Raw genomic sequence first — 27572 nt, 5'->3', positions numbered from 1 at the left:
CTGAGGTCACAGAGACGCCCGGGTGGCTCACAGGAGCCAGCAAGGAAGTTTTCCCAGGGTCAGGACTCAGGAATTTCACCCGCAGGAACCAACGCCAATGGGGTAACAGAGATTCCAACCTCACTGCACAGCCTGCACCGGGAAGAGCTTTGGCGGTGACGCTCCAGGCTACGCCTCTGCTGCCAGCCAATGAGAATCGGGGGCCGCTTTGGAACCTGCGCTCATTGGGTCGTGCTGGCTCCGCCCCAGGGTGAAGCCACGCTACCGGCCGGTTAATAAACTCCCAGCTACGGAGGGGTAGGGTTCGGCTCTTGTGCACTCGCTGCTGGTTCCCCTTGAGTACCTTTACCTCCCATTCACCTAATTCTTCCGTCTTTTTCAAGTCCTGACGCATCAGTTTCATAGTTTTATCTTCTTCGCTCTTTTACTCTTTCCTTTCTTCGCAGCTCAGCATGCAGGAAAAAGAAGCCTCCCCACACGGATTCCTGCCTAGGTTCCAGCATTTCGCTACGCAGGCCATCCACGTGGGCCAAGAACCGGAGCAATGGACCTCCCAAGCTGTAGTGCCCCCTATCTCGCTGTCCACCACGTTCAAGCAAGGGGCTCCTGGCCAGCACTCGGTGAGCTGGGTCTGTCTGGGGCGGTCCAGTGTTGGGCGGTAAAAGAGAGATGGCTTATAAATTAAGAAGCACGCAAGTAATTTGTAAGGTGTAATTTGTGTATTATCACGAAGAATGTTTACTGTAAGGATACCTGTAAACCTCCTTGTAATAAAGCTTTGTATTGGATGGTTCAGTGATCATATTTCTTTTGATAAGCAGGACTAGAGGGAACAGTTTGTCTAACTTGCTGTATAGATTTGGACTGATATTCATGTGATTAGGGCAGATTTGCACGTCAAAATTATCATAACTTCCTTGAGTTACCGTAAGCAACAAAAATTATAAAGATATAGTAAGAAGTCAACTTAAAAAACTAAGTCATAACTCATCTGGCATCAAGATCCTTCCCAATAGCTATTAATTCCCAATATTATTCCAATAGTTATTATAGATATTGGGTACTGCTTGTATGCCAGATATCAGTACATACCTACATTATATCATATGTATTACATGTATTACCCCAGATAATCCTTACAGCAATTCTATTCTGAACTCAGTTCTCATTTCTCTCATGAAAAACCTGAGGTTTAGGGATGTTAAGCATCTATTGCAAAGGCCATTGTAATGGATCTGGGGTTCATTCTTGCTCTAGAGCACCACCCACTCTTGGGCTTTAATCCACACTGTGCTGTACACTCTTGCCTGGAGAATCCCAGGGATGGGGGAGCCTGGTGGGCTGCCGTCTATGGGGTCACACAGAATCGGACACAACTGAAGCGACTTAGCAGCAGCAGCAGCAGCAGCAGCAGTGCTGTACTAACAGTTATGTTAGCAACAATCTAACCCATTGCATCAGTGTGACTTAGTGATTAAGAGCATAAATCATGTAGTCAGAGGCCCTAGGTTTGAATTCTAACAGCACCTCTTCTGAGCTGGGCAATCTTGAGGAAGTAATTTAACTTATCTACTTACTTATAAGTAATTTAACTTATCCTGTGTAAATAAATGTTTTAATAATAGAACCTGCCATGTAAGTTGTTGATATGTAAGTTAAGCTATATGGTATGATACATTATAATTGCTTAGTAGTTTCACAGTGTTCACATGTACATTTTTTCCATTTGATCCTTAACAACCAGATTAGAGCGCAGGACAAGTATTGTATATTTTTTAATAGAAAAGGAACTTACCCAGAGTCATAGATGAGAAAGCTCTCTGTGTTAATCACATAGCTTTTTCTTCTTCTGTAGAGTACTTGATGGATCTTGTAGTATTTAAAAGTTGCTGAGGTCCAAAAGAAATTACCATTGGTCCTTGAACACAGGGGTTTGAACTGTGTGGGTCCACATATATGTTGTTTTTTTTCAATTGTAACTACTACAGTGCTGCACAACCTGTGGTTGGTTGAATCTGGGGATGCAGAAGCACAGATATGTAGGAACCTCAGATATGGAGGGCAGACTATAAGTTGTACATGGATTTTACACTAAGCAGAGGGTTGGCACCTTAACTCTTGAGTTGTTCAGTGTCAAATATAACTGAATAAACTTTGTAGATCTAAAACCTTGGTTGTATCAATACTTCAAACACCTCTTTAGTGTATTATATAAGTTGAGGAAATTCTTTTAGACATGGCCCTTTGTTTTGTGAGGTGGAGTTCTATTTAGGGTACTTTGAGCTATTGTAACTTGTAATCAAAATGTGTACACCATCTGTCTGTTAAGTTCCTTCTCAGTGTAAGCCTTCATGAATGTGTAGCTCCCCAAGCTTTAATATTTAATGCAAAAGTTAATAATTTAGCTATGATATTAATAATTAAATGTTTTCAGAGAGTCAACCAGGTGATAAAATCCACAAACTCCTCTTTTTTTTTTTTTTTCCACCATGCCTTGCTGCTTGTGGGATCTTGTTAATAGTTCCCCAACCAGGGACCAAACCTGTGCTCCCTGCAGTGGAAGTAGGGAGTCTTAACCACTGAAACACCAGGAAAGTCCCCCCAAACTCCTCTTACTGTCTTTAATATATCAGTTAAGAGCACTAAAGAGAACTCAAGGAACTGAAATGAGAAGCATCTAATTCTTCAGTTCCATTTGGAAAACCATTGAATGAGTGATAGTGTGGGAAGTTTTGCTTCTTTTCTCTCCACAAAGTTAAATCTCTGCCATGAATATTTAGGAAGACATGGGCTACCTTTCCATGGCAGTAGCCACATGATTCCAAACAGTTTTTTTGCATCTGGAGTACAGCTGCAGGTCGAATCAAGGAGGCGATGGTGGAGAGTGATGAGGATCTCCTGGAGCCCTATAAAATATGTCTGCTCAGTTTGTCAAAAACATGGCAACAAACCTTAAATAAATAAACTACAGATTTTATATATATATATATATTTATATGTATGAAGCATATACCTTTATGTAATATATGTGTTTTTGTTGGGAAGATCCTCAGGAGGAGAGTATGGCAAACCACTCCAGTATTCTTGCCTGGAAAACCCCTGTGGACAAAGGAGCCTGGCAGGCTACAGTCCATAGGATCACAAAGAGTTGGGCATGACTGAAGTGACTTAGCACACATGCACGCATATGTGTGTGTAATTAGTACTGGGAGCTCCTGAATCAGAACCAGGTGTAAAAAGTGGTTATGCTTTGTTATGTGCTGTATGAAAAAGGAGGACAAAAGTATGTATAGGATTTTTAGTCAGTGTTTAAATCCTGGTTTTGAATTCCGGCTCTGACATACCTGGTAACATTTGGCTTTAGTTTCTTCAGAGCAGGTTGTGAGGATTAAATAAAATGACTGGATGTAGACAGAGACTGACAAATACTATATGATATCACTTACATGTGAAAGCTAAAAAATAAAACTAACTAGTTACTATAGCAACAACAAGAAAAAATCCATACTCACAGATATAGAGAACCTTGTGGTTACCAGTGGGGAGAGAGAAAGGATAGGGGGAAGTTAGGGCAGGAGATTAAGAGGTTAAATACTAAGATATGAAATAAATAAGCTATAAGAATACATAGTACCAACATGGGGAATATAGTCAATATTTTACAATGACTATAAATGGAATATAACCTTTAAAAATTGTGAGTCACTATGTTGTACACCTGAAACAAGGTAATATTGTACATCAACTACACCTCAATAAAAATAAATCAAATAAAATGACTGGGTGACTTCAGCTAGTATAGTACCATATGTGTAAAAGGAATATAATGCAAAGTTTAAAAAAGGATTGTGTAGAGCTGTTTTGCTGAGAATGACTCCCTTTTCTGAGTCACTTTTGTAGAACTAAGACCTGAACTTCAGGCATTTGTAAGCATATCTTCCTGCTGGATGCTAAACAGAACTTGCATCACTTATTTTTTAGGAAATGACATGCAGGTTAGAAATAGGTTTACTTTGTTGATTCAGGTGATTCCTGTTTCCTAATACCCCTAGATTAATGGGTAGAGATGAGTCTAACATAATAATAATGCTAATAATAAGAACTACCATTTATCCCAGTGGTTAGCACATGCCAGGCATCATGCAAAGAAGTTATTATACATTATCTCATTTTATCTTAATGTCAATTTTATGAACTAGATACCTGCATTTTATTCCCATTTTACAGGTCTAGAGATTGATTCTGGAACATATTAAGTAACTTATCTATTGGCATATAGCTCCTAAGTGGCAGACACAGAATTCTAATCCAGTTTGGCTGACATACTACTCATTCTTGTGTCTAATGGCAAGACACGTCATAGATAAACAACAGAAACTCCTTATGGTAGGATGCCCCTGTAGTTGTGGAGATGTCCGTGTTAAGACTCTGATAATAAATTTAAATCTCTTAGGGTGAACTCTGACTTCTTTCCTTCAGGGTTTTGAGTATAGCCGTTCTGGAAATCCCACCCGGAATTGCTTGGAAAAAGCAGTGGCGGCGCTGGATGGGGCTAAGTACAGTAAGTGATTTTCGTTTCAAAGTTTGTAAAATCTAGAATTCATTCTTACTTGTATAGAGAAAATCATAAAGGCACGAAATGTAGAATTGGAAAGAAATAAGGAAATTAGCTAATTCAAAACTTTTATTTTTCTAAGACATTGAATTGTTTGCCCTGGTTGCACAGTGGACTTCATATGTATATGTGTAGCTATAAAGTGAAAGTAAATCTGAATAGAGGCAAAATGGCAGAATGTGTCACTTAGTATTCATGTAAATTTACTCTTCACTTGGAGCTGTCAATATAAATAGATACAACTTAACCAAGTTTTACAACACCATGCATGAGAACATAAACTTTTTAATGCTCTGGTTCATTCACCTGCCATTGTGTGTGTGTGTGTGTTTTTTTTAAAGCAGAGGGCTACTTTTTCAATATAAAAATCTCTTACAAGTTAATGAGAAGGCAACCAATATAGATATTAACACAGGATTTGAATCGTCATTCCATAGGAAACAAGTATAAATGGCTTTTAAAATTATGAGAAATTTATGAGTAAGTTCTAGGGAATCTAGAACTGCTGCTACTGGGGCCCGAGAATAGGACCAAGGAACATTTGCAATAGCCAGGTGTCCTTGATACTGTACTTTCAGAGATTACGAATTAACTCCTCAGATCTAGTATTCTTTCCGTGAATAGAATGAATGGCTGTTAAATCATCTTTGTATTTTTTATACAAATGATACTAAATGAGGGCAGAATAATGAGTTAGAAAATAAGAGTCTTAGGAGTTTTCTCACAGCAAGAGTGTAAGAATTAGAAATATTAACATGAGTTGTTGGGGTTTCTTTTTTTTTAGATGAGAGAATGTTTTAAACACCAAATTTCTGAAATTTAATACTGTATGGTGTACATTTCCCACAGAGGGTATAAAAGCTGAGGGTTCATATGCTAGACACTCTACAGGTGGGCTGCAGAAAACATGGTTGTTTTGAATTGGATTTCAAGGTTAGCTTTCTATATGAATTCGTGGGTGGACTGTGAATCTGCCTGGTAGAAAATTGCAATGCCAACCTCAACTTTTCTGAGAAAATTTTGAAATAATTACATTTTTCAAGTTAATTGGATATCCCATCTATCAGTCACAGGTGATTTTTTATCATCAAGGTGATATATTGATATTTTATAGGATGTTTTCCTTTACAGGGTCTAATGTACAGTGCCAGTTTTTTTTTTATTGTTCAACTTCACTATTTCTGTTCAATATGTGATTCCAGATCACATATGTTTAGAAGAGAATCCACATTAAAACATTTTTTTAAATAAAATTTAAATTTATCAGACACATCTCAGGTATGATTTTGAATTTTGTTAAAATGTTTGCTCAATTGAATATCATATAGTTAATGGATGAATCGTATCTTAGCTCTCTTCCTAAAATTTGAAATTTCTTTAGAGTTTGATATTTTTAAACTGTAATTTAATTGGCAATTGATCTTTTGACTAAGAATTTTGTAAGCAATTATTTCTTTGAAGCTTTTCAGAGAGATGTTGCTATAACCAAAGCAGAATTAAGTATTTTTTGTTTTTGAAATAGAAAGGAGGATTTTGTAATGGTATTAATCAGGGGATTTCTGATGACTCAGTAGTGATGGTTGTCCTTTAGTCAGCAGAGAGAGGGATTTAAAGTAATGCAAGTAAATACTGTAGGTGTTTTTTAACCTGGCATTTTGGCTTACTCTAGCTTGGTTTTTATTTTAGGTTTGGCCTTTGCTTCAGGTTTAGCAGCCACTGTGACCATTACCCATCTCTTAAAAGCAGGAGACCAGATTATTTGTATGGATGATGTGTATGGAGGTAGGTGACCTATCTCATTCATGCTGTTTCAGCTGTTATTTTAAAGACAATAAAATGGTTCCTGAATTATATTAACATTGCTACTTGGATTATTGATTATCTTTTCAAAATATGATGAACACCTCCATGCTGCTCCACACTTGGTAAAGGAGGAGCAGAAACAACTGGGGTCTACACTCTAGAACTGCTTATAAAACTGATTGTTTAATAACAATTTTATTTAAGCTGCCACATGCATGCTCAGTCACTAAATAATGTCCAACTCTTTACAATCCCATGGACTGTAGCCTGCCAGACTCCTCTGTCCATGGGATTCTCCAGGCAATAATACTGGAGTGGGTTGCCATTTTTCCCTCCAGAGAATCTTCCTTACCCAGAGATCAAACCCACATCTTTTGTATCACCTGCATTGGCAGGTGGGTTCTTACTGCCCTCCACCTGGGAATCCCATTTAAGCTGCTGGGATGACCTATTTGAGACATACTCTGCTCTAGAGAAGATAGTATTTAGAGAGATAGTGTTCTACATAATTTAAAATTTTTCCTGCAGTGAAAATGTCTATAGTCCAGGTCATTCTCAAAGGGCTTAACTCTACCCAACTTTTAAGCACCATGCTCCTTAATTTTTTTTTTTTTAGGGACCCTTTTGAAAACCCATGAAAGCTATGGACCTTTTTCTCCAAAAAATGTGCTTAAGACTGTACTCAACATTTATCATTTTAATCTTAAGATCAAAGGGCCTTACTCTTTGTAGCCTATCTGTGTGGATACAAATTTAACATCTTTTATTCCAAATTGTTTAAATGCTAGTTATGTAAGGTGGTAAGTGGGAAGGTAAGGACTACTAGTTGCCCTTATCTTTAAGTAAAACTGATTTTTGTGTTCAAAACAACAGCAAAAAAAAATTTTTTTTTAATGTACATCAGTTCACTTCAGTTGCTCAGTCGTGTCTGACTCTTTGCGACCCCATGAATCGCAGCATGCCAGGCCTACCTGTCCATCACCAACTCCCAGAGTTCACCCAAACTCATGTCCATCGAGTCGGTGATGCCATCCAGCCATCTCATCCTCTGTCATCCCCTTCTCCTCCTGCCCCCAATCCCTCCCAGCATCAGAGTCTTTTCCAATGAGTCAACTCTTCGCATGAGGTGGCCAAAGTATTGGAGTTTCAGCTTTAGCATCAGTCCTTCCAAAGAACACCCAGGACTGATCTCCTTCAGAATGGACTGGTTGGATCTCCTTGCAGTCCAAAGGACTCTCAAGAGTCTTTTCCAACACCACAGTTCAAAAGCATCAATTCTTCGGCACTCAGCTTTCTTCACAGTCCAACTCTCACATCCATACATGACCACAGGAAAAACCATAGCCTTGACTAGACGGACCTTTGTTGGCAAAGTAATGTCTCTGCTTTTGAATATGCTATCTAGGTGGGTCATAACTTTCCTTCCAAGGAGTAAGTGTCTTTTAATTTCATGGCTGCAATCACCATCTGCAGTGATTTTGGAGCCCCCAAAAATAAAGTCTGCCACTGTTTCCACTGTTTCCCCATCTATTTCCCATGAAGTGATGGGACCGGATGCCATGATCTTCATTTTCTGAATGTTGAGCTTTAAGCCAACTTTTTGTCTCTCCTCTTTCACTTTCATCAAGAGGCTTTTTAGTTTCTCTTCACTTTCTGCCATAAGGGTGGTGTCATCTGCATATCTGAGGTGACTGATATTTCTCCCAGCAATCTTGATTCCAGCTTGTACTTCTTCCAGCCCAGGGTTTCTCATGATGTACTCTGCATATATGTACATATATATTCCATGTGCATCCAGATAACTAAAAGATCACTTCTAGAATATTATCACTTTGTCTATCTCCTGTTTGAACAAGTTAAATCTGTAAGTTCTTTGAAGGAAGAGACTTACTCTTAATAATCATTTTATCCCTCTCAGAAATTTGTAAAAAGCTTTATATTTTATCATAGCTCCCTATGATAGTTTGATGAATTGAAATTACAGAAAAAACAAACCTTTAGATGCTATTATAATACACTATTAAAACATCTTGATAAACCTAGGTACAAAATCTTGAAAATTGCTGTTGATTTTTTTTTTAAACAATTCTTTACATTCTTTTTCAATCTCACATTACCTAGGGTGAGTCTACCAAAGGTCTAGTGAGTCTTTGATGATAAAGTTCTTTCTTCCTTTTTTGGTTCACTGTCAATAATGGTAAATTTTTCTTTAATTTTGCATATATAAACCTTAAATCCAGATCAGTATTTATAAAATTAACTATTCTAAATTGAATGATTTATCTTCTTTCACTATAAAACTCTAGTTGTTTGGTTTACATGATCTCATTTTTCTTTTAAGGCTTTCAGAACCACATAACAAAAATATTGAGAAAGTACAAAGGATAATAACTAGTTCTTTTCTAGTACCAAAGTATAATCGGTCTGAAAATTTACTTTGAACATTTCATTGATTTTGGTTCATTTATTTTAGATTTAAATACTAGGAAGGAATTGTTAGAAAAAGATATTGATGTTTTAGGGAGCATGCCACTTTATGTTTGAAGAGTAGAGACTGTTAAGAAACATTTTTTGCTTCATGCCACTTGGTGTGGGTATCAAGTGTGTTTTATTTGACTCATACTTTTAGTTTAAAATTTAAGCCTTATTTTCTTTAGTGTGGCTTAAAGCCCTATATTCTTTAGGTGGTTCAGTGGTAAAGAATCCACCTGCCAATGCAGAAGATGCAGGTTTGATCCCCTGGTCAGGAAGATCCACTAGAGGAGAAAATGGCAACCCACTCCAATGTTCTTGCCTGGAAAATCCCATGAGCCTAGGAACCTGGAGGGCTGTAGTCCCTGAGGTTGCAAGGACCCACCTGAGCAACTGAGTACATTCTTTAGCATACAAGAAGGTTCAAATAAAGTAGACTTGCTTTTGGTTGTTTCTTTATTGGTGATTGACACTTCCTCATATTTTTAAAGTGTTTATACTTTTAAGGAATGAATATTTCCAAATACAATGTTCTTTTTCATTTTATCTGATTCTCTTCTGCCTCAGGTACAAACAGGTACTTCAGGCAGGTGGCAACTGAATTTGGCTTAAAGATTTCTTTTGTTGATTGTTCCAAACCCAAATTGCTAGAGGCAGCTATTACACCAGAAACCAAGGTAATTCAGTTTTCAGTTTGTTTTTCCTTGTGATTTTTAAATTTTCATCATTTCTGTTTACTTGAGGGCATAATTTAAATCTGAATAACCAATTTTCCTGGAAGCTATTCGAAGCCATCAAGATTAGGATAGGTCTGACTTCTGTTGGATACTGTAGCTTAATGATTAGGTACATGCATTCTGTAGTGGGATTCAAATTCTAATTCTATATCATAGTTGGTATATTATCATGGGCAAATTATTTAATCAAAGTCTCATTTCTTTCATTTACTAAATAGAGGTAATTTTACCTGCTTTATTAAAAAGTAGTTGGGTGAATTAAATGAGATAAGGCATATGCTGTGCTTAGTTGCTCAGTTGTGTCCAATTCTTTGTGACTCCATGGACTGTAGCCCACAAGGATCCTTTGCCCATGGGGTTCTCCAGGCAAGAATACTGGAGTGGGTTGCCATGCCCTCCTCCAGAGATAATAAGGCATATGAAATCTTTATTATGGTACCCAATACATGATGACAGTTAAAAAATTTGTTAGCAAAAGCAGACAATTCTTAACTGCATTACCAAGCTAGTGTTGGTAACAGAAGTCATCACAGAGTTTGGGTTATAGAAAGGAACCTTGTAAACTCCCAAATCCTAATAAGCATAGCATTAAGGGTTCTGAAGGATACTTCAGCAAAATAATAGAAGCACAGAAGGGCCACAGGCGATCCTTAGCCTCCGTCCTGGGAAGGCTTGTATGCCACTGGAAGATGTTTTGTGCGGGAATGAATGGCATATGTGATATTCTTTCTTGGAACCTCATTGAAATTCTGCATGGGGAAAAGAAGGACCAGCATCTTTTATAAGTATCAGCCTTTTCCAACTTTTTGCTAATGATTAAAAGGTTTGTACTCAAGATTATGTTGCTGTGAATGCTAAAAAAGAGAAAAAATTTTTTTTCATACAAATTACTTTGAAATTAACTCCAGGGTGCTCTTTGAGTGATTAAGGTTGTTTTCAAAGGAACTTTTTTTTTCTTCCTTGGGAGAAAAGATATTAAAATAGATGGTCTGAGTCTTTCTAAGGGAGGAAAGCAAATTGTGTGTATATTAATTCTTGTCAGCAGAACTTTATGTAGTGGTTCCTTACCAACTTGAATTAATACATTTTCCCCCCTGATATATCTGCCTCATCATTTAAAGTAGATTTTTAAAGTCTAGATAAAATCTACTTTGTATTTATTTACTTATTTTTATTTTAATTACTTTTTAAAATTATGAATGGGAATGATAAATTCTTACCCAGGAATAAATTTTTATAGGTTCTCAAATAATTATGCTCTTGTAGAATATGCATTATTTTAACTACCCTGTCTTTTCTATAGTAAAACTCTAAAATAGGATGAGTGTTAAGCCAGATCACTTGCTCATTTATATAGGCAATGAAGAAAGAATCATTAACCCTTTTTAAAAGAAAGCTGTAGATACTGTCAGGCTTCCCTGGTGGCTCAGACAGTAAAGAATCCGCCTGCAGTGCAGGAGACCTGAGTTCAATCCCTGGATTGGGAAGATCCCCTCGAGGAGGGCATGGCAACCCATTCCAGTATTCTTGCCAGGAGAATTCCCATGGACAGAGGAGCCTGGCGGGCTACAGTCCATGGGGTCGCCAAGTGTTGGACACGACTGAGCAACGAAGCAAAGCAAAGCACAGTAGATAATGTCAATCAAAATAGTAGCAGCTTGTTTAACAAATAGAATTCTGTTCTTTGGTCTTTTCAATAACTATCAAACATACATGATGTGGGGATTGTGCTAGGTTTTGGATAGACAGATAGTATGATACCATCTCTTAAGTGAGCTCTGGCCGGGTTTTTTGTTGTGTATGTGTCACTTCTCTTCCTCACTCCAAAACCTGTGCTCTTCTTTAGGTTCTGCAGACTTATTTTGTAGTTTCTAGTGCATCTGACATTATTTAAGTTACTAGTCATAATATTTTTGGTATCAAATAGTTCTCTTTACTGAAAATTCCAGAATGTAATCTTACACAATCTTTTGTTTATCTTTGAGAGCAAAATTCCCTGACTTTGGAGTATGTCTTTGGAATTCATCCTCTTTTTAATGGAAAATAATTATAGTGATTAACTTGAGTGTTCTTCTGCTTATATGTACATTATCTCATTTGATCCTTATGACTACTGTATAAAGTAAATGATATCAACCTTATTGTACAGATGAAAAATTGGGAGAACATAGAGGGTTAGTTACTTAGCTGTGATGACCTCTCAGAAATTCATGGGGCTAGGATTCAGATTCAGACCTTTAAACTTCATTCTCCATGGTCTTCCCGTGTAGCCTCCCAGATGGTTACAGTGCATGAGATATATGTTTGTCTAGTGTATTTTTACAAACTATCGTCATTTACTGAATTGTTTTAGCTTGTTTGGATTGAAACCCCCACAAACCCTAGCTTGAAGATGATTGACATTGAAGCCTGCGCACATACGGTCCATAAACATGGAGACATCATTTTGGTTGTGGATAACACTTTTATGTCAGCATATTTCCAGGTAAATGAAAGTAATATTTTTAGCATAATTGGTAGACTATACAGGTACTTGTAATTAGGAGAGGAAGGACTTGTTTACATTAAGTTACATGAAACCTAATCACAATTATTGATTAGACAAAGAATGAAATTGGATCTTTCCTACCATGAGTTAATATTTTTTCAACCCTAGGCTAGTATATTGTATAGGACTTTGTGTTTTTTAAATATTATCTTCATTAAAGCTTTTAGGTTCTCTGTAAACTCTCTGAAGACCTGCTCTTATTATATGATTGTATATGTCAGTGCCTTACACATAGTAGGGACTTCAATGTTTATGTGTTGGTTCTAAGTAAGTTTTGTGTGTATATATATACATACATGTCATTATAAGTCCTGCAGATGTCCATCGTGTACGGAAACATCACTGAGTATAGCTTTTCTTTTCCTTTTATTTGCAAGGCTAGCCAGATAAAAACACATCTTATTTCTCCATTTCCCTTCCTTCTTTCTAGTTTGTCTTCTCTTCATGTTTCATAGACCATTCCTTCTGTATCTTTACCTGACTTGTATCCTAAATTCGTATTCTATGTATCACCTTGTATCTGTGCAGCTCCTTTATCATTCTCCTTTTAAACTCTTTTCCTGCTTATTCCTTTTCATACATCTCTTCCCAACTCAAACCCTCCCATCCATCCTCAATCCCTTTATTTTTAACCTTGTACTTTTTCCTTTCTGTTTTGCTCCTTTTGGTAGGTCATCTTGGGAATCTTTCTATAATTGCCTAGTAGTCTGCCATTTCCCCACATGTTCTACCTCTCTTTCCCTGAGTAACTTAACTGTTTCCTTTTCTTATTAGGAGTTACCATCTCCCTGCTCTTTACTTTCTGTCTGTACCTTGTGGTCATTCTTATTGCACTTCCTGTAGTTCACCTGTATTCTGTAGAGTTCCTAAAAGCCCAGCTCATTTTCTTCAGCTCTTCAATTAGGCTGATGTTCACGAGCTAAAACAGTTTACATTCCCTTCTTCTGTTATCGGTCCCTGAAGTTGGCCCAGGCTGCTGCCTCCATGTGAGGGACTGACTCCCTGGGAATTTGCACAAAGTTGTTTTCACCTTAGTCCGTTTTATTCAGAAGGCACTACTGTGTTTCATCTTTCTTTTCTGAAACACATTTCCTGGTTACATTGTATTCATATGGTTTCATGTGCCATCTGTCTACCTTTGGCTTGTGATACAACTTCAGCTGACTCTTAGCTCAAGTAAAGCAGTCCGTTTCCAAGTAAAAATCTCCTGGCATCATCTGTTTGTCCCAAGTGATTTTCACTCTGGGTGTTTTTATACCTGCTCCTTATTCCATCTACCACTTGGAGTAGGGCAGTTAATACAGCAGAGGATTGCTCTGGCTGAGTCATCATAAGTTCTGTATATTCTCAAAGAGATTGCATGAATTGTTTTAGCTTGAGCCTGCCCAGGTTACTCATCAGGCCTGGCCCTTTTTCTCATATTACTGTCACTAAAATAGGTCCAGTTTTTCCACTTTTCTGAAGCCCACATCATATTCCATTTGCCAGGAACTGCAATTTTCAATCTGGATTCATTCCAGTTGAATTAATCAGAATCACATTGTCCCTAGGCCACCACATGCATTGGTTCCACAAAGCAAATCTGAAAAGATCCTCTCTTTGTTTTACCCTCATGAAAACTGGGTATGTTCTTTCTTTTCCTGCCTTTTGTCTTCTTGATCTTCTGCAAGTCTCACAAAAGGCAAAATGGACATACCAGCATAAAGTTTCAGAGTAGAATCTCTGGATTCTGGTTGTCTGAGTTCTGACTCTACCAGTTTTTAAAATCTGAGTGATCTATTTTATTTTTCTCAGTTCCTTTTCCTTGTCTGTACAATTAGAGTCATAAACATACTGATTTTACTGAGTTGAAGTATTTTTGAACACTGCTTCACTAAGTTATGTGAACTATTTAACATGATTTTTGGAGCATAATGAGATCAACAGATGTTAGTTACAGGCTTTTATTTTTCATTTTGACCATAGGGTTTACAGAATGTTGGCACTGGAACAGTCTTTACACATTGTCTAATTTGACCCATCACTTTAGAGATGAGTAAACACATATGTACAGAGTGCTTTGAGCAATGCTTTACTTAAAATGTCCTATTTTTGAGAACTTACATGAAAAGTCCCCCAGCCTCCAAATGGTGAGGTTAAACACACACACACACACACACACACCTGCACATACACACACTTTATTTTAAAGAAATTTTAAATGAAAAGATGTTGATATTATATTGTTTAGTGAATAAGTTGGTTATTAATTTTCACTGTAAACAAAGACGTCTAAGACTAAAGAACTACTTTGCAGGAAAATTGGGTGAGGGAAACCAATCTAAACACATTTCTGTACAAGTGATTTTACACTTGACAAAACTAGAATAATAAAAGAGTAATTAAGAGTAAAGATCGTGACAAATAAAATGAATAACCACAGCATACACTAAGGTTTTAATGATTAAAAACCTAAGCAAATTAGTTTTCCATTTACTTGACATAACAATTGCTAAGTGTTTGTGTCAACCATTCTGTGTATTTACTGAGTCATAAAATGCCAGCATGTCTTCTGTAGGTAATAAATTTAGGGGTTAGTCAGCAATTGCTCTAAAGAAACAAGTTCAGAAGGCCTGTTGACCTGTGTTATCTGCTATTTCCAGAAAACGTCTGCCTTTGGATTGAATAATGAATCCAATACTTTTGTAGTTTTATTTGGTGTGAGGGAGGAAAGGGAAAGATGATATCAAGGGAAAGGTAAATAGAGGTCCTGGAAAATTTTAAGATGTACGTATTTTTGAAAAATTAAAATAGGGGTGGAATTTACAATAGTAAATAGGTAAGTAATGCAGGATATTTTCAAGTGACTTCCCATTTAAAATAAAAACCTTTTTTTATTCCTTTTAGCGGCCTTTGTCTCTGGGAGCTGATATTTGTATGTATTCAGCAACAAAATACATGAATGGTAAGACATGCATAGTCTAGACTTCATTCTTTTCCATGGATAGATGATAATAGCATAAGGCTTTATCCTTTTATCCTTTCTCTTCTACTATTATACAGATTTTCTCTGACACAGGTAGAAAGTTAGAGAATTATCCTTTGATTAAATATAGGACTTCATTTATAGCAGACAAAACTATGCTCATGATACATCAGCAAAGGATTAAAATTTACTGTAAAAGATTTTATCCTGCTGACAGCTTACAAAGAAACACTTATATTTTATAGGATTTTAATTTTATTGTTTTAGATATAGCCTTTGCTACTACCAAACTGAGTAAAGTATATTTAAACTTATTCTATAAGGCTTTTCCCCAGAGATTTTTTTCAAGTCAAAGTCTAATTTTAGAAATTATAAGCTGAGGAATAATGTTTATACATTGTTTTTTAACTTAAAGCTTTTTGGTTTTGTTTTTAGGCCACAGTGATGTTGTAATGGGCTTAGTGTCACTGAATTCTGAGAGCCTTCATGATAGGCTCCGTTTCTTGCAAAATTGTAAGTATTAAAAAGCCTGAATTTCCCCTTGTGCTCTCAAAGTGACTACATTTGATATTGTATTTCCACTAAGTGTTGTGAAGTGATAGCATTCCACTAATTTACAAAGAAATGGGGAATAGAAGGAAAATTCTGATTTTTTTAGAGGAAAGAAAAACTGAGTTATAAAAATACTATTTATTATAGCATAATAGAGCTTTACAGCATGGCCAAGGGATGTTTTCTTATTTTTCAAATCCATGTCAACTTTGATCACAATTTGTTAAAGCCCAAGTGAATTTTTAGTTTTAAGACAATGGATTTTTTTTTTTTAAACATTTGGAATGATGGCTTTCTTATACTATACCTTTTATATCTGGAATGATATCTAATTTTAAATGGTACTTAAGATATAAACTTGTATTTTTCAACAGATATCTAAATATCAGTTTTCTGTTTAGATTGTTTACTATCTCAGGTGTCCATAAGGGTTTATTGAAAAATACTCGACTTTAACCAATGTGATTTGACAGAGATCAGTATAATTAGGAATAAAAATCCCCTTCTAGGGAATAAATGTTAGAGCAACAAAAGGGGGCACTGATGATGGAAACCAGAATTTATTGTGTGCTAAGTTCCTTTCATTTATAAAAAGAAGGAATGATGCATATATCCTGGAGGCCTAGGAAACCACAGGCTGCTTTAGACAGAAGCTAAATATTAGTAGAATGTTGGTAGAACACCCAGGAATAATAGAAGCTGAACTGCTATTTTTTCTGTGTGCTTTAATACTCTTTCAAAGAAATACAAGATTAAGCTATGTGCAGTGTGTCCTTTTATTAAAATCATGGAAAGGACTATTGATGTTCATATTTGAAAAATTTATGTGATTGTGTTTGTACTTTGTTTTTAGGATATTCATTTCCCTTCTCATTTTAAAGCCCATTTCTCTAAGCATGTTTTATGCCTCGTTCTCATGCTTCTTCCTTGATATATTAATTTTTCCCACTAAAACTCAAATATTGGGCTTTGTTGTTAGCTTCCCATAGTCACTATGATAAAAAAAAGTGGCAAGAGGCTTTTCTGGGTCTGTCTTCACCTTCAAACTAACCCAGGACATATTCATTTTGCAGCTCTTGGAGCAGTTCCATCTCCTATTGACTGTTACCTCTGCAATCGGGGTCTGAAGACTCTACAAGTCCGCATGGAGAAGCATTTCGAAAACGGAATGGCAGTTGCTCAGTTTTTGGAGTCGAATCCTCAGGTGGAAAAGGTTATTTATCCTGGTATGTTAATCTGCTTTCTAAGCACATGTGGTTACTCTAGGATTTTACATGTTATCCCTTGCATTCTGTTTATGTAACATTTGTAAGTTAGGTGCTTTCATGTATTTTTTTGTTGTTGTTGTCCACTTATCATTGAGTGCTGCTGTATGTGGGTCTGATGGTAAAGAAGATAGATGTGCTCTTTAGCCTAGAGTCGTCTAATAGTCTAGTGGATGCCTGGACTCTGCTTGAAGAGTTGGACCTGACTTAGTGATTGAACAACATTCCAGAATTATAACCTTGTACTTTCCAGTTGATTTGCTTACAATCTTATCAGTCTGCTGTTCTGTACTAGCTCTAACTTTTATCTGATATACATTGAGACTTTATACTTATCAAGTTAAAACTTGATGACAAAAAAAAAAAAAAAAACTTGATGACAAAATTCCCCTGAAATTCTCTTACCTTTTTTGGAATTCCTTCACTTCTCACAAATCTTTAAGTACTAATGTGAATTAGCAGACTTACATGTTCAGTTCAGTCGCTCAGTAGTGTCCGACTCTTTGCGACCCCATGAATCACAGCACACCAGCCTCCCTGTCCATCACCAGCTCCTGGAGTTCACCCAGACTCACGTCCATCGAGTCAGTGATGCCATCCAGCCATCTCATCCTCTGTCGTCCCCTTCTCCTCCTGCCCGCAATCCGTCCCAGCATCAGAGACTTTTCCAATGAGTCAACTCTTCACATGAGGTGGCCAAAGAACTGGAGTTTCAGCTTTAGCATCATTCCTTCCAAAGGAATCCCAGGGCTGATCTCCTTCAGAATGGACTGGTTGGATCTCCTTGCAGTCCAAGGGACTCTCAAGAGTCTTCTCCAACACCACAGTTCAAAAGCATCAATTCTTCGGCACTCAGCTTTCTTCACAGTCCAACTCTCACATCCATACATGAGCACAGGAAAAACCATAGCCTTGACTAGAAGGGCCTTTGTTGGCAAAGTAATCTCTCTGCTTTTGAATATGCTATCTAGGTTGGTCATAACTTTCCTTCCAAGGAGTAAGCGTCTTTTAATTTCATGGCTGCAGTCACCATCTGCAGTGATTTTGGAGCCCAAAAGATAAAGTCTGACACTGTTTCCACTGTTTCCCCATCTATTTCCCGTAAAGTGATGGGACCGGATGCCATGATCTTCGTTTTCTGAATGTTGAACTTTAAGCCAACTTTTTCACTCTCCACTTTCACTTTCATCAAGAGGCTTTATAGTTCCTCTTCCCTTTGTGCCATAAGGGTGGTATCATCTGCATATCTGAGGTGATTGATATTTCTCCCGGCAATCTTGATTCCAGCTTGTGCTTCTTCCAGTCCAGCGTTTCTCATGATGTACTCTGCATGTAAGTTAAATCAGCAGTGACAATATACAGCCTTGAGGTACTCCTTTTCCTATTTGGAACTAGTCTGTTGTTCCATGTCCAGTTCTAACTGTTGCTTCCTGACCTGCATACAAATTTCTCAAGAGGCAGATCAAGTGGTCTGGTATTCCGATCTCTTGAAGAATTTTCCACAGTTTATTGTGATCCACACAGTCAAAGGCTTTGCCATAGTCAATAAAGCAGAAATAGATGTTTTTCTGGAACTCTCTTGCTTTTTCCATGATCTAGCAGATGTTGGCAATTTGATCTCTGGTTCCTCTGCCTTTTCTAAAACCAGCTTGAACATCAGGAAGTTCACGGTTCACGTATTGCTGAAGCCTGGCTTGGAGAATTTTGAGCATTACTTTACTAGCGTGTGAGATGAGTGCAATTGTGTGGTAGTTTGAGCATTCTTTGGCATTGCCTTTCTTTGGGATTGGAATGAAAACTGACCTTTTCCAGTCCTGTGGCCACTGCTGAGTTTTCCAAATTTGCTGGCATATTGAGTGTAGCACTTTCACAGCATCATCTTTCAGGATTTGGAATAGCTCAACTGGAATTCCATCACTTCCACTAGCTTTGTTTGTAGTGATGCTTTCTAAGGCCCACTTGACTTCACATTCCAGGATGTCTGGCTCTAGGTGAGTGATCACACCATCGTGATTATCTGGGTCGTGAAGATCTTTTTTGTACAGTTCTTCTGTGTATTCTTGCCATCTCTTCTTAATATCTTCTGCTTCTGTTAGGTCCATACCATTTCTGTCCTTCATCAAGCCCATCTTTGCATGAAATGTTCCTTTGGTATCTCTGATTTTCTTGAAGAGATCCCTAGTCTTTCCCATTCTGTTGTTTTCCTCTATTTCTTTGCATTGATTGCTGAAGAAGGCTTTCGTATCTCTCTTTGCTATTCTTTGGAACTCTGCATTCAGATGTTTATATCTTTCCTTTTCTCCTTTGCTTTTCGCTTCTCTTCTTTTCACAGCTATTTGTAAGGCCTCCCCAGACAGCCATTTTGCTTTTTTGCATTTCTTTTCCATGGGGATGGTCTTGATCCCTGTCTCCTGTACAATGTCATGAACCTCAGTCCATAGTTCATCAGGCACTCTATCTATCAGATCTAGGCCCTTAAATCTATTTCTCACTTCCACTGTATAATCATAAGGGATTTGATTTAGGTCATACCTGAATGGTCTAGTGGTTTTTCCTACTTTCTTCAATTGAAGTCTGAATTTGGCAATAACGAGTTCATGGTATGAGCCACAGTCAGCTCCTGGTCTTGTTTTTGCTGACTGTATAGAGCTTCTCCATCTTTGGCTGCAAAGAACATAATCAATCTGATTTCGGTGTTGACCATCTGTTGATGTCCATGTGTAGAGTCTTCTCTTGTGTTGTTGGAAGAGGGTGTTTGTTATGACCAGTGCATTTTCTTGGCAAAACTCTGTTAGTCTTTGCCCTGCTTCATTCCGTATTGCAAGGCCAAATTTGCCTGTTACTCCAGGTGTTTCTTGATGTCCTACTTTTGCATTCCAGTCCCCTATAATGAAAAGGACATCTTTTTTGGATGTTAGTTCTAAAAGGGCTTGTAGGTCTTCATAGAACCGTTCAACTTCAGCTTCTTCAGCATTACTGGTTGGGGCATAGACTTGGATTACTGTGATATTGAATGGTTTGCCTTGGAAACGAACAGAGATCATTCTGTCGTTTTTGAGATTGCATCCAAGTACGGCATTTCAGACTCTTTTGTTGACCATGATGGCCACTCCATTTCTTCTGAGGGATTCCTGCCCGCAGTAGTAGATAAAATGGTCATCTGAGTTAAATTCACCCATTCCAGTCCATTTCAGTTTGCTGATTCCTAGAATGTCGACATTCACTCTTGCCATCTCTTGTTTGACCACTTCCAATTTGCCTTGATTCATGGACCTGATATTCCAGGTTCCTAGGCAATATTGCTCTTTACAGCATCAGACCTTGCTTCTATCACCAGTCACATCCACAACTGGGTATTGTTTTTGCTTTGGCTCCATCCCTTCATTCTTTCTGGAGTTATTTCTCCAGTGATCTCCAGTAGCATATTGGGCACCTACTGACCTAGGGAGTTCCTCTTTCAGTATCCTATCATTTTGCCACTCTTTGAATTTATTTTACTAGACTTTTATATTGTGGTGGTCATAAGTAAATAGTTATTTTAAACCCTTTTGAGGTGTGCATTCATACAGTCTTGGGTGTAAAGGAGAATTATGCTTGATCCCTGCCTTTAAGGCATTTAGGTAAGCCAAGGCAGAAATACAAATGAGACTAAATGCCCTAATATGTACACTAGGTAAAGAGCTGTTGACTGGTGTGTATTTGAATGGAGAGAGGGAGAAAAGTTTTGGACTGTGCCTTGAGGAAATGGGTTAGCATTTGTTAAAAGTGCCTGGACAAGGCAATTCAGATTTCTTCAATAAATGTTTATCAATTGCAAACCATGGGCCAGGCATTGCACTGGGATCTGGGATCCAATTATTAACAAAAGAAATAGCTTTCTCTTCATGGAGTTAGCCTGAAGCATAAGACAGATATTAAGTGAGAAATTACAGAGGATATAATTAACAGAGGGAAGGGGGCAGTGAGCGGGAGAATGTTCCAGGCTAAAGGGATAGCATGTGCAAAAGTCCCAAGATAAAAGAAGAGTTCAGTGCCGCTGGTGTAAAGAAAGCTGGCATGGCTAGAGCTAGGAGAGACTAGAAAAGATAGGTCAAAATGATGGCAGTTTGGTTTTCCCTTGTGGCTCCGCTGTAAAGAATCTGCCTGCAATGCGGGAGACCAGGCTTCGATCCCTGGGTTGGGAAGATCCCCTGGAGAAGGGAAAGGCTACCCACTCCAGTATTCTGGCCTGGAGAATTCCATGGACTGTACAGTCCATGGAGTTGCAAAGAGTTGGACATGACTGAACCACTTTCACAAGATAGACAGGGGCCAGAACAAGAGGTCAGATGTGAACATGGCATAAAGCCTGTTATTAGCCTTATTTGCAGTTGACTTAAATGAACAGTGATTTTTTGTTGTTGTTGTCCTGAAATTACATGTTTGACTCTGAAATGAGATATTCATTATACTTTATGACTACAGGGCTGCCTTCTCATCCTCAGCATGAGCTGGCCAAGCGTCAGTGCACAGGTTGCCCGGGGATGGTCACCTTTTATATCAAGGGCTCTCTTCAACATGCTGAAACTTTCCTCCAGAACTTAAAGGTAACTTTACAAAATCGTTTTTTAATTTATAGACATTAAGGCCTTCTTATAGCGTTATGGTCTTCATTACTTCTCACTTCCACCCAACTCAGATTAATGTGTTTGTATCTGCAGGTCACATCCACAAACCTCTTTGTCATGAAATGCATTGGGTTAGAAAATCACTTGAAGCAAGAGTGATGCAATAGCAGATAGAACATGTTCATTTTCTTAACTCTGCAGGGGCTTTCATCCATTTGAGAGAGACAGAATGTTCTAAGCCATTTGTTTTTAAATTTATAGTGAACTAACTGCCTTTTCAAATGAAATATTATGAAAAACCTCAGTACTGTGTCAGTACACTGCTGAAAAACTGTACTGAAATCCAGCCTAGGAATGACTTCCCGAACCCTGTGCCTCTCAGGCTGTGTCTGCCTGGAGTGAGGGAAAGGTGGCCTTTGTCTAAAGTTCACAGAGGTAGGAGTCTCTCCAGAGCCCTGGGAGAGAGGCCTGTGTAACTCCATGCTTTGGGCTTACTTTGAGCGCATGCAGTCATGTATTTAAGACTCTGAGTTTTAAATGCTACAAATCTAAAGAAAAGAAAAGAATGCTGCCAGATTAGTCAAAGTCTTACTGGTTCTAAAATTTGTCCACTTCTAAAATCAGAGATATAGTAGTGTACATTTAATTGCATACAGTTGTGAAAGTAACTTTTAACATGTTTGTAAAATTCTGTAACACACAGTAACACTAAATGCAACAACTGAGTTTTCCTTTCTACTCCAGGATGGGGTTAAATGGATATATTCATTTGATAAATGGTACATATTAGTGAGTAAGTTTGTATAACTTAAAAGATATTAAGAGATTTTTATATAAAGGGTAACCACAGAGCTGGGTCTCAAATGTAATAATTCTGAGGTTTGAGAGCTCATGTTAAGGTTTACTTTTATATGAGGTCAAATGAGGAAGGTATAGAAGATTCACTTTGATCAACTTTTAATGTTTTAAAAGTTAACATGCCATATGTCTAATTGGTGAGATCAATTGTTAATGGCCTCATTGTTATGGATTTTATTTTCATTTTTTCTCCAAGTTTTTATCCAGTTTGTAGTTTTTGTAATAATTATTTTGTAGTAATTATTCATAATTGCCACAATTTTCCATCTCGCATTGCAGGGTCATTGTATTAAAAACATTTATTTTTAGTTTTTTTTTTAGTATTTTTATTTTAGTGGAGAATCTAAATTTTTATATATATACATATATATATATATGTATATATATTTTATTTTATTTTTTTTGCCATAGTTATTTACTCTGGCTGAAAGCTTGGGAGGATACGAAAGTCTTGCTGAGCTTCCGTAAGTATATTTCTGTTTTTCTCAGTATTTTAAATTTGATTTCAGCCGTAATGATTGTTTGAGAAAGGAGTAGGATAAAATCAGTGATTGTTCAAGTTATTTAGCAATAAGGGCAGCATGGCATTGTCTAGTTGGAATGGACTCTTAACTCAGGAGAATGGCTGCTGCGGCTGCTGCTGCTAAGTTGCTTCAGTCGTGTCCGATTCTGTGCGACCCCATAGATAGCAGCCCACTAGGCTCCTCTGTCCCTGGGATTCTCCAGGCAAGAATACTGGAGTGGGTTGCCATTTCCTTCTCCAATGCATGAAAGTGAAAAGTGAAAGAGAAGTCGCTCAGTCGTATCCGACTCTTCGCGACCCCATGGACTGCAGCCTACCAGGTTCCTCCGTCCATGGGATTTTCCAGGCAAGAGTACTGGAGTGGGTGCCATTGCCTTCTCCACAAGAGAATGCAGACCCTGTTAAAAATCTACCGGGATCAATAAGCTGTGTTTTCCCAAGTTTTGTTTTTTCCTCTGTTTGCCTGAAGAAGATTTCAGCAGTGGTTCTCTGACCTCTGAACCAGGGCTACTTATTCTACCCAATTCTGTCCTATAAGGGAGGTTGAAGACTGAACTAGAAGGGCTGATATCAAAGCTCTCAGAGAATGTGTTTCTGATCAAATACCTCCACATTCTTATTTGTCAGAGGAGAGCCCTACTAGTTACCATCAGGTCCATTTATTTTCTTTTCTCTGGGGTAAAAGGCTCTATGAGATAAACCCCCAAATCTAACTTAGTATTCCTGGCCCTTCACTATCTAACCTAGCTAATTCATCGAATTTTATCAAAGCACCAGAGGATATTAAAACACAGAAACCCAAGATCCGGGAGTCCAGCAACTTATATTACAGACAAAGAAACAAAGATTCAGAAAGTTTTGCTGATTGATCAAATGTCACACAGAAATATGTTAGCAACTTCACTCTTGAGGCTTTGCATCAAAAACAGTGAGCAGGGAGGTGAGTTTCTATGACCATGTATTATAATTATTGCACGGATAAATCAATATCATTAGCTATTAATTTTCAGCTGTATTAGATGCATGGTATATTTCTATGTTTTAATTTTCATAAACATTTCTGAAATAACTATGTGTTGAGGAATGTCAGGGATGTCAGTCTTTATTTTGGGGGCTCCAAAATCACTGCAGATGGTGACTGCAGCCATGAAATTAAAAGACGCTTACTCCTTGGAAGGAAAGTTATGACCAACCTAGATAGCATATTCAAAAGCAGAGACATTACTTTGCCAACAAAGTCCCGTCTAGTCAAGGCTATGGTTTTTCCAGTGGTCATGTATGGATGTGAGAGTTGGACTGTGAAGAAAGCTGAGTGCCGAAGAATTGATGCTTTTGAACTGTGGTGTTGAAGAAGACTCTTGAGAGTCCTTTGGACTGCAAGGAGATCCAACCAGTCCATTCTAAAGGAGATCAGCCCTGGGTGTTCTTTGGAAGGACTGATGCTGAAGCTAAAACTCCAGTACTTTGGCCACCTCATGGGAAGAGTTGACTCATTGGAAAAGACTCTGATGCTGGGAGGGATTGGGGCAGGAGGAGAAGGGGACGACAGAGGATGAGATGGCTGGATGGCATCACCGACTCGATTGACATGAGTTTGAGTGAACTCCGGGAGTTGGTGATGGACAGGGAGGCCTGGCGTGCTGCGATTCTTGGGGTCACAAAGAGTCGGACACGACTGAGCGACTGAACTGAACTGAACTGAAGAATGTAGGCACATTTCCTGTCCTGTTATAGTAGTTTACAGTTCATGGGGAGAGTCAGGCAATTTCATAATCTTAAAAAGATGATGCCCAAATAATGATTCAAACAATTAAGATAAGACAGAGAAGTTTTTGTTAGTCTTTTAGGAAGATGCCTGCTAGTAAGTCTGGATGCACAAGAGGGCACACTCAGCATATGAAATTGGTTTATTTTTTGTAGTAATACAGTGTGTATTAGTTTAAGACTCTCTTAAAAGTAGACCTCACCTGATTTATTTAGGGATTTGGTTTAAAGTTGCTTGGCCATTGGGCACTCCAGCTAGGCTGTAACCCCAATGCCAGTGGAAGAATAAATTTAGGTCAGAGCTTGTCTGTTCTGTCCTCCTCATTTCAAGTCTCCCAACAATGCTGCAACCAGTGCAGCATTGCAATCATCGAGAGAGAAGCAGAGCCAGCGGGTACTGGGTCGGTCTCTCAGCCTAACAACATGTGTTAGCTCAGTGGCCTTAGAAAACTCACTTATCCACTCTCCATTTCAGTTTCCTTGGTTGTAAAATGTTGGTAACACTGTACCAGATGAGGAAATTGACTTGAGGACTGGTAACTTACAAGTCCAACTCAGCCGGTATGTGGAGGGGCTGAGATTCATATACCTGTCTTTTGCTCCCAGAGGCCTAAGTTCTTGTTTCTGAGTATTCACTCTCTTTCAGGGAATTAGAAACCTAAAAAGGAAGAAATTTTTAGGAGGATGTTTGTGTGTAAAACTTCATTAGAGTGATAGAAGAGGATATTCATTTACTATGAGCATCACTTCCTTAGAGTCATAAAAGAGGTTATTCATTTAATATTCATTTACTAAGATTTTCTTTCCATGGGCCTAAAGTGGGTAGGAGACAGTGATTCCTTCTGCTGGATGTGGGGAGGGAGGGCTGAGTGTGGGGGCAGTGTACTCAAGTGCTCAATAAGACGGTGAGCCTTTCCTTCACGATACCTCAGCCCACAGAAATTCAGCCTCCACTGAGTTCCAGCAACCCTTGTTGTCCATATTTGTTTAACGTTCACCGTAGACTGTTCTGTTTGGTGAATCGTCAGTCTTTAGCTTCTGGTTTGTTACCTAGAGTAAAAATAATCTCTCCTTCTTCTTGGTTTCCCAGCTCTTACTGTAGTGCCTGACCCATAGTAGGTGCTCTACCCTTACACAGGTCAATGTTGACAGTGAGTTACTAGATGGTTTTAAACATCCTCTGAGGCCTCTGTGTCATGAACTGTGAGTTGAAGTTAATTCCTAGTGCTTAGTGATTGCTACTAGCAATCCTAGGTTGTTTTTTCCCTGATCTGCCTCAGAAGGTCCAATTCTGGGCTGATCCTTTGATCCAAACAGAATTAATTCTGACCAGCTGTTGGTCCAAGAGGCCTCTTATAAGTACAGCTGGATGGTCATGGGGTGTTGACTTCTGGCCAAGGCCTCATTCAGGTAGGTGTTAAAATTTACACACTGAAAGCTATGTCTTTCCCTCCTGTATGCGAGCACTTGACTGGCACTTTCAGTTTCTGATTGAGTATACCTCACTGATGGTATAAAAACAACAAAAAATCGTGGTTTTCATTTAAAAGCATGACTAGAAAAGATAATTTTCACAATTCCTCAATCTTTTGTTTACAAAACATTGCAGGTATATGTATGAAGGATTTGATATTTAGAATAGAAAAAAATTTGAAAATAATTGCAATTTATGAGACAGAAACATGCCTCCACTGCTACAATATAGTGATCAGAAATTTGCTCACTCTTTCTTCCAGGGCAATCATGACCCATGCATCAGTGCCTAAGAGTGACAGAGAAGTCCTTGGAATTAGTGACACACTTATTCGACTCTCAGTGGGCTTAGAGGATAAACAAGACCTACTGGATGATCTAGATCAAGCTTTGAAGGCAGCTGTGAGTTTTGTTTTAGTGTGTGTGTGTGTGTGTGTGTGTGTGTGTGTCTGCAGGCGTGTGTGTGCTTAATCTGGAGGGTGGTGGGGAAGCCACTCTGTTTATAGAGTGGCCTCGCTGTTCTCTGTAAAGGTTTTTTCTTCTCTTATTACAATAGCATGTATAAATGTGCAGGGGAACTCAGTCCAAAGTGCAGGTTTAAAAGAAGGTAGTTGTCAGAAAAGAATTCTTGGAGGAGGTGAAGGCTTTGCCTGGAGGTTTAATAATGTATTTTTCTTGTGCACCATTAAAACAGAACCCTCCAAATGCAAGTTCCAACTAGCATCCCGGAATTGCTGTTGGTGACTGCTTCCTGAGACGATCAAATCTGAATAATTGAATGGACCATTAATGAGCCTCCACAGAATTTTCAAATGAAAATTTCAAGGCACCTCGTTACCTTTCACAGCTGTAATCTTCCTGGGATCATCCCTGTTAAAAAATTTCCTCTTTCCCTTATTGTAACTGACAGGTCAATTCTGCTCAGATCTTTTTATTAATTTTGATATACATGTGCCTCTGAAGGAGGTGAGATTTGTGATGCTATTGGGGATTGTATTCTTTTTTTCAAGTTTAAGATTTATATTGATTATGTTTACAATATAATGGTAATTCATTTTTGATGTTTTCTGAGGAATTTAAATTATTGAATAAATGTTCTTAAGTTAAGTGTGATTTTTGTATGTTGAAAATAGCACTCAAAGCAATGGTTTGCACTTAATTATCATAAGCCAAAAATCAAATATCTGAAAAGTCTGTGAAATTCTACTGATATAAGGTTGTACTTACTATTTTTTTAAAAATAAATCTAATTACCACATGCATCCCATTGTGATATTTCTGTATTATATGGCATTAAATTATATTCCTTGGCCCTTTTAATTCCCAACTCTTAGAGATCTCAGACACTGAATTTATAAGTTTAATTGTGTAACAGTCATGCTCAAATCTT

At 38.0% G+C, this 27572-nt stretch overlaps 1 protein-coding gene and 1 pseudogene across 3 annotated transcripts; one reads left to right on the top strand and one right to left on the bottom strand.

Annotated features, from left to right (window-relative positions):
* The first annotated feature begins 285 nt into the window (after nt 1-285).
* Nucleotides 286-27444, top strand: CTH (cystathionine gamma-lyase). Of its 3 annotated transcripts, none has more exons than XM_061411604.1 (12): nt 286-620; nt 4480-4561; nt 6302-6397; nt 9458-9567; nt 11981-12112; nt 15062-15119; nt 15576-15653; nt 16766-16918; nt 21422-21543; nt 22834-22886; nt 26446-26584; nt 26877-27444. In XM_061411604.1, the coding sequence occupies exons 1-12, from the start codon at nt 453-455 to the stop codon at nt 26901-26903; spliced, it is 1218 nt and encodes a 405-aa protein (XP_061267588.1). In that variant the 5' UTR covers nt 286-452; the 3' UTR covers nt 26904-27444. The 3 variants fall into 3 exon arrangements, 2 of the variants coding, with proteins under 2 accessions (XP_061267588.1, XP_061267587.1); XR_009735403.1 differs by lacking the exon at nt 26877-27444 and adding an exon at nt 23693-23885 and having other exon boundaries at nt 307-620; nt 26446-26531; XM_061411603.1 differs by lacking the exon at nt 26877-27444 and having other exon boundaries at nt 453-620; nt 26446-26868.
* On the bottom strand, nt 17255-20452 carry LOC133245045 (craniofacial development protein 2-like; annotated as a pseudogene).
* Nucleotides 27445-27572: the final 128 nt, after the last annotated feature.

The sequence above is a fragment of the Bos javanicus genome, chromosome 3, assembly GCF_032452875.1.
Source record: "Bos javanicus breed banteng chromosome 3, ARS-OSU_banteng_1.0, whole genome shotgun sequence".
In the NCBI taxonomy this organism is placed as follows: Eukaryota; Metazoa; Chordata; class Mammalia; order Artiodactyla; family Bovidae; genus Bos; species Bos javanicus.
The sequence above is the reverse complement of the archived record's forward strand: the minus strand, read 5'-3'. Positions and strand labels throughout refer to the sequence as shown.

Bases quoted from the DNA above. Each gene is read 5' to 3' on its own strand.
- CTH (XM_061411603.1), top strand. From the start codon at position 453: ATGCAGGAAAAAGAAGCCTCCCCACACGGATTCCTGCCTAGGTTCCAG. The intron at 12,113-15,061 runs GTAAATGAAAGT...TATTCCTTTTAG, and splicing joins TTATGTCAGCATATTTCCAG to CGGCCTTTGTCTCTGGGAGC. The intron at 16,919-21,421 runs GTATGTTAATCT...TTATGACTACAG, and splicing joins GGAAAAGGTTATTTATCCTG to GGCTGCCTTCTCATCCTCAG.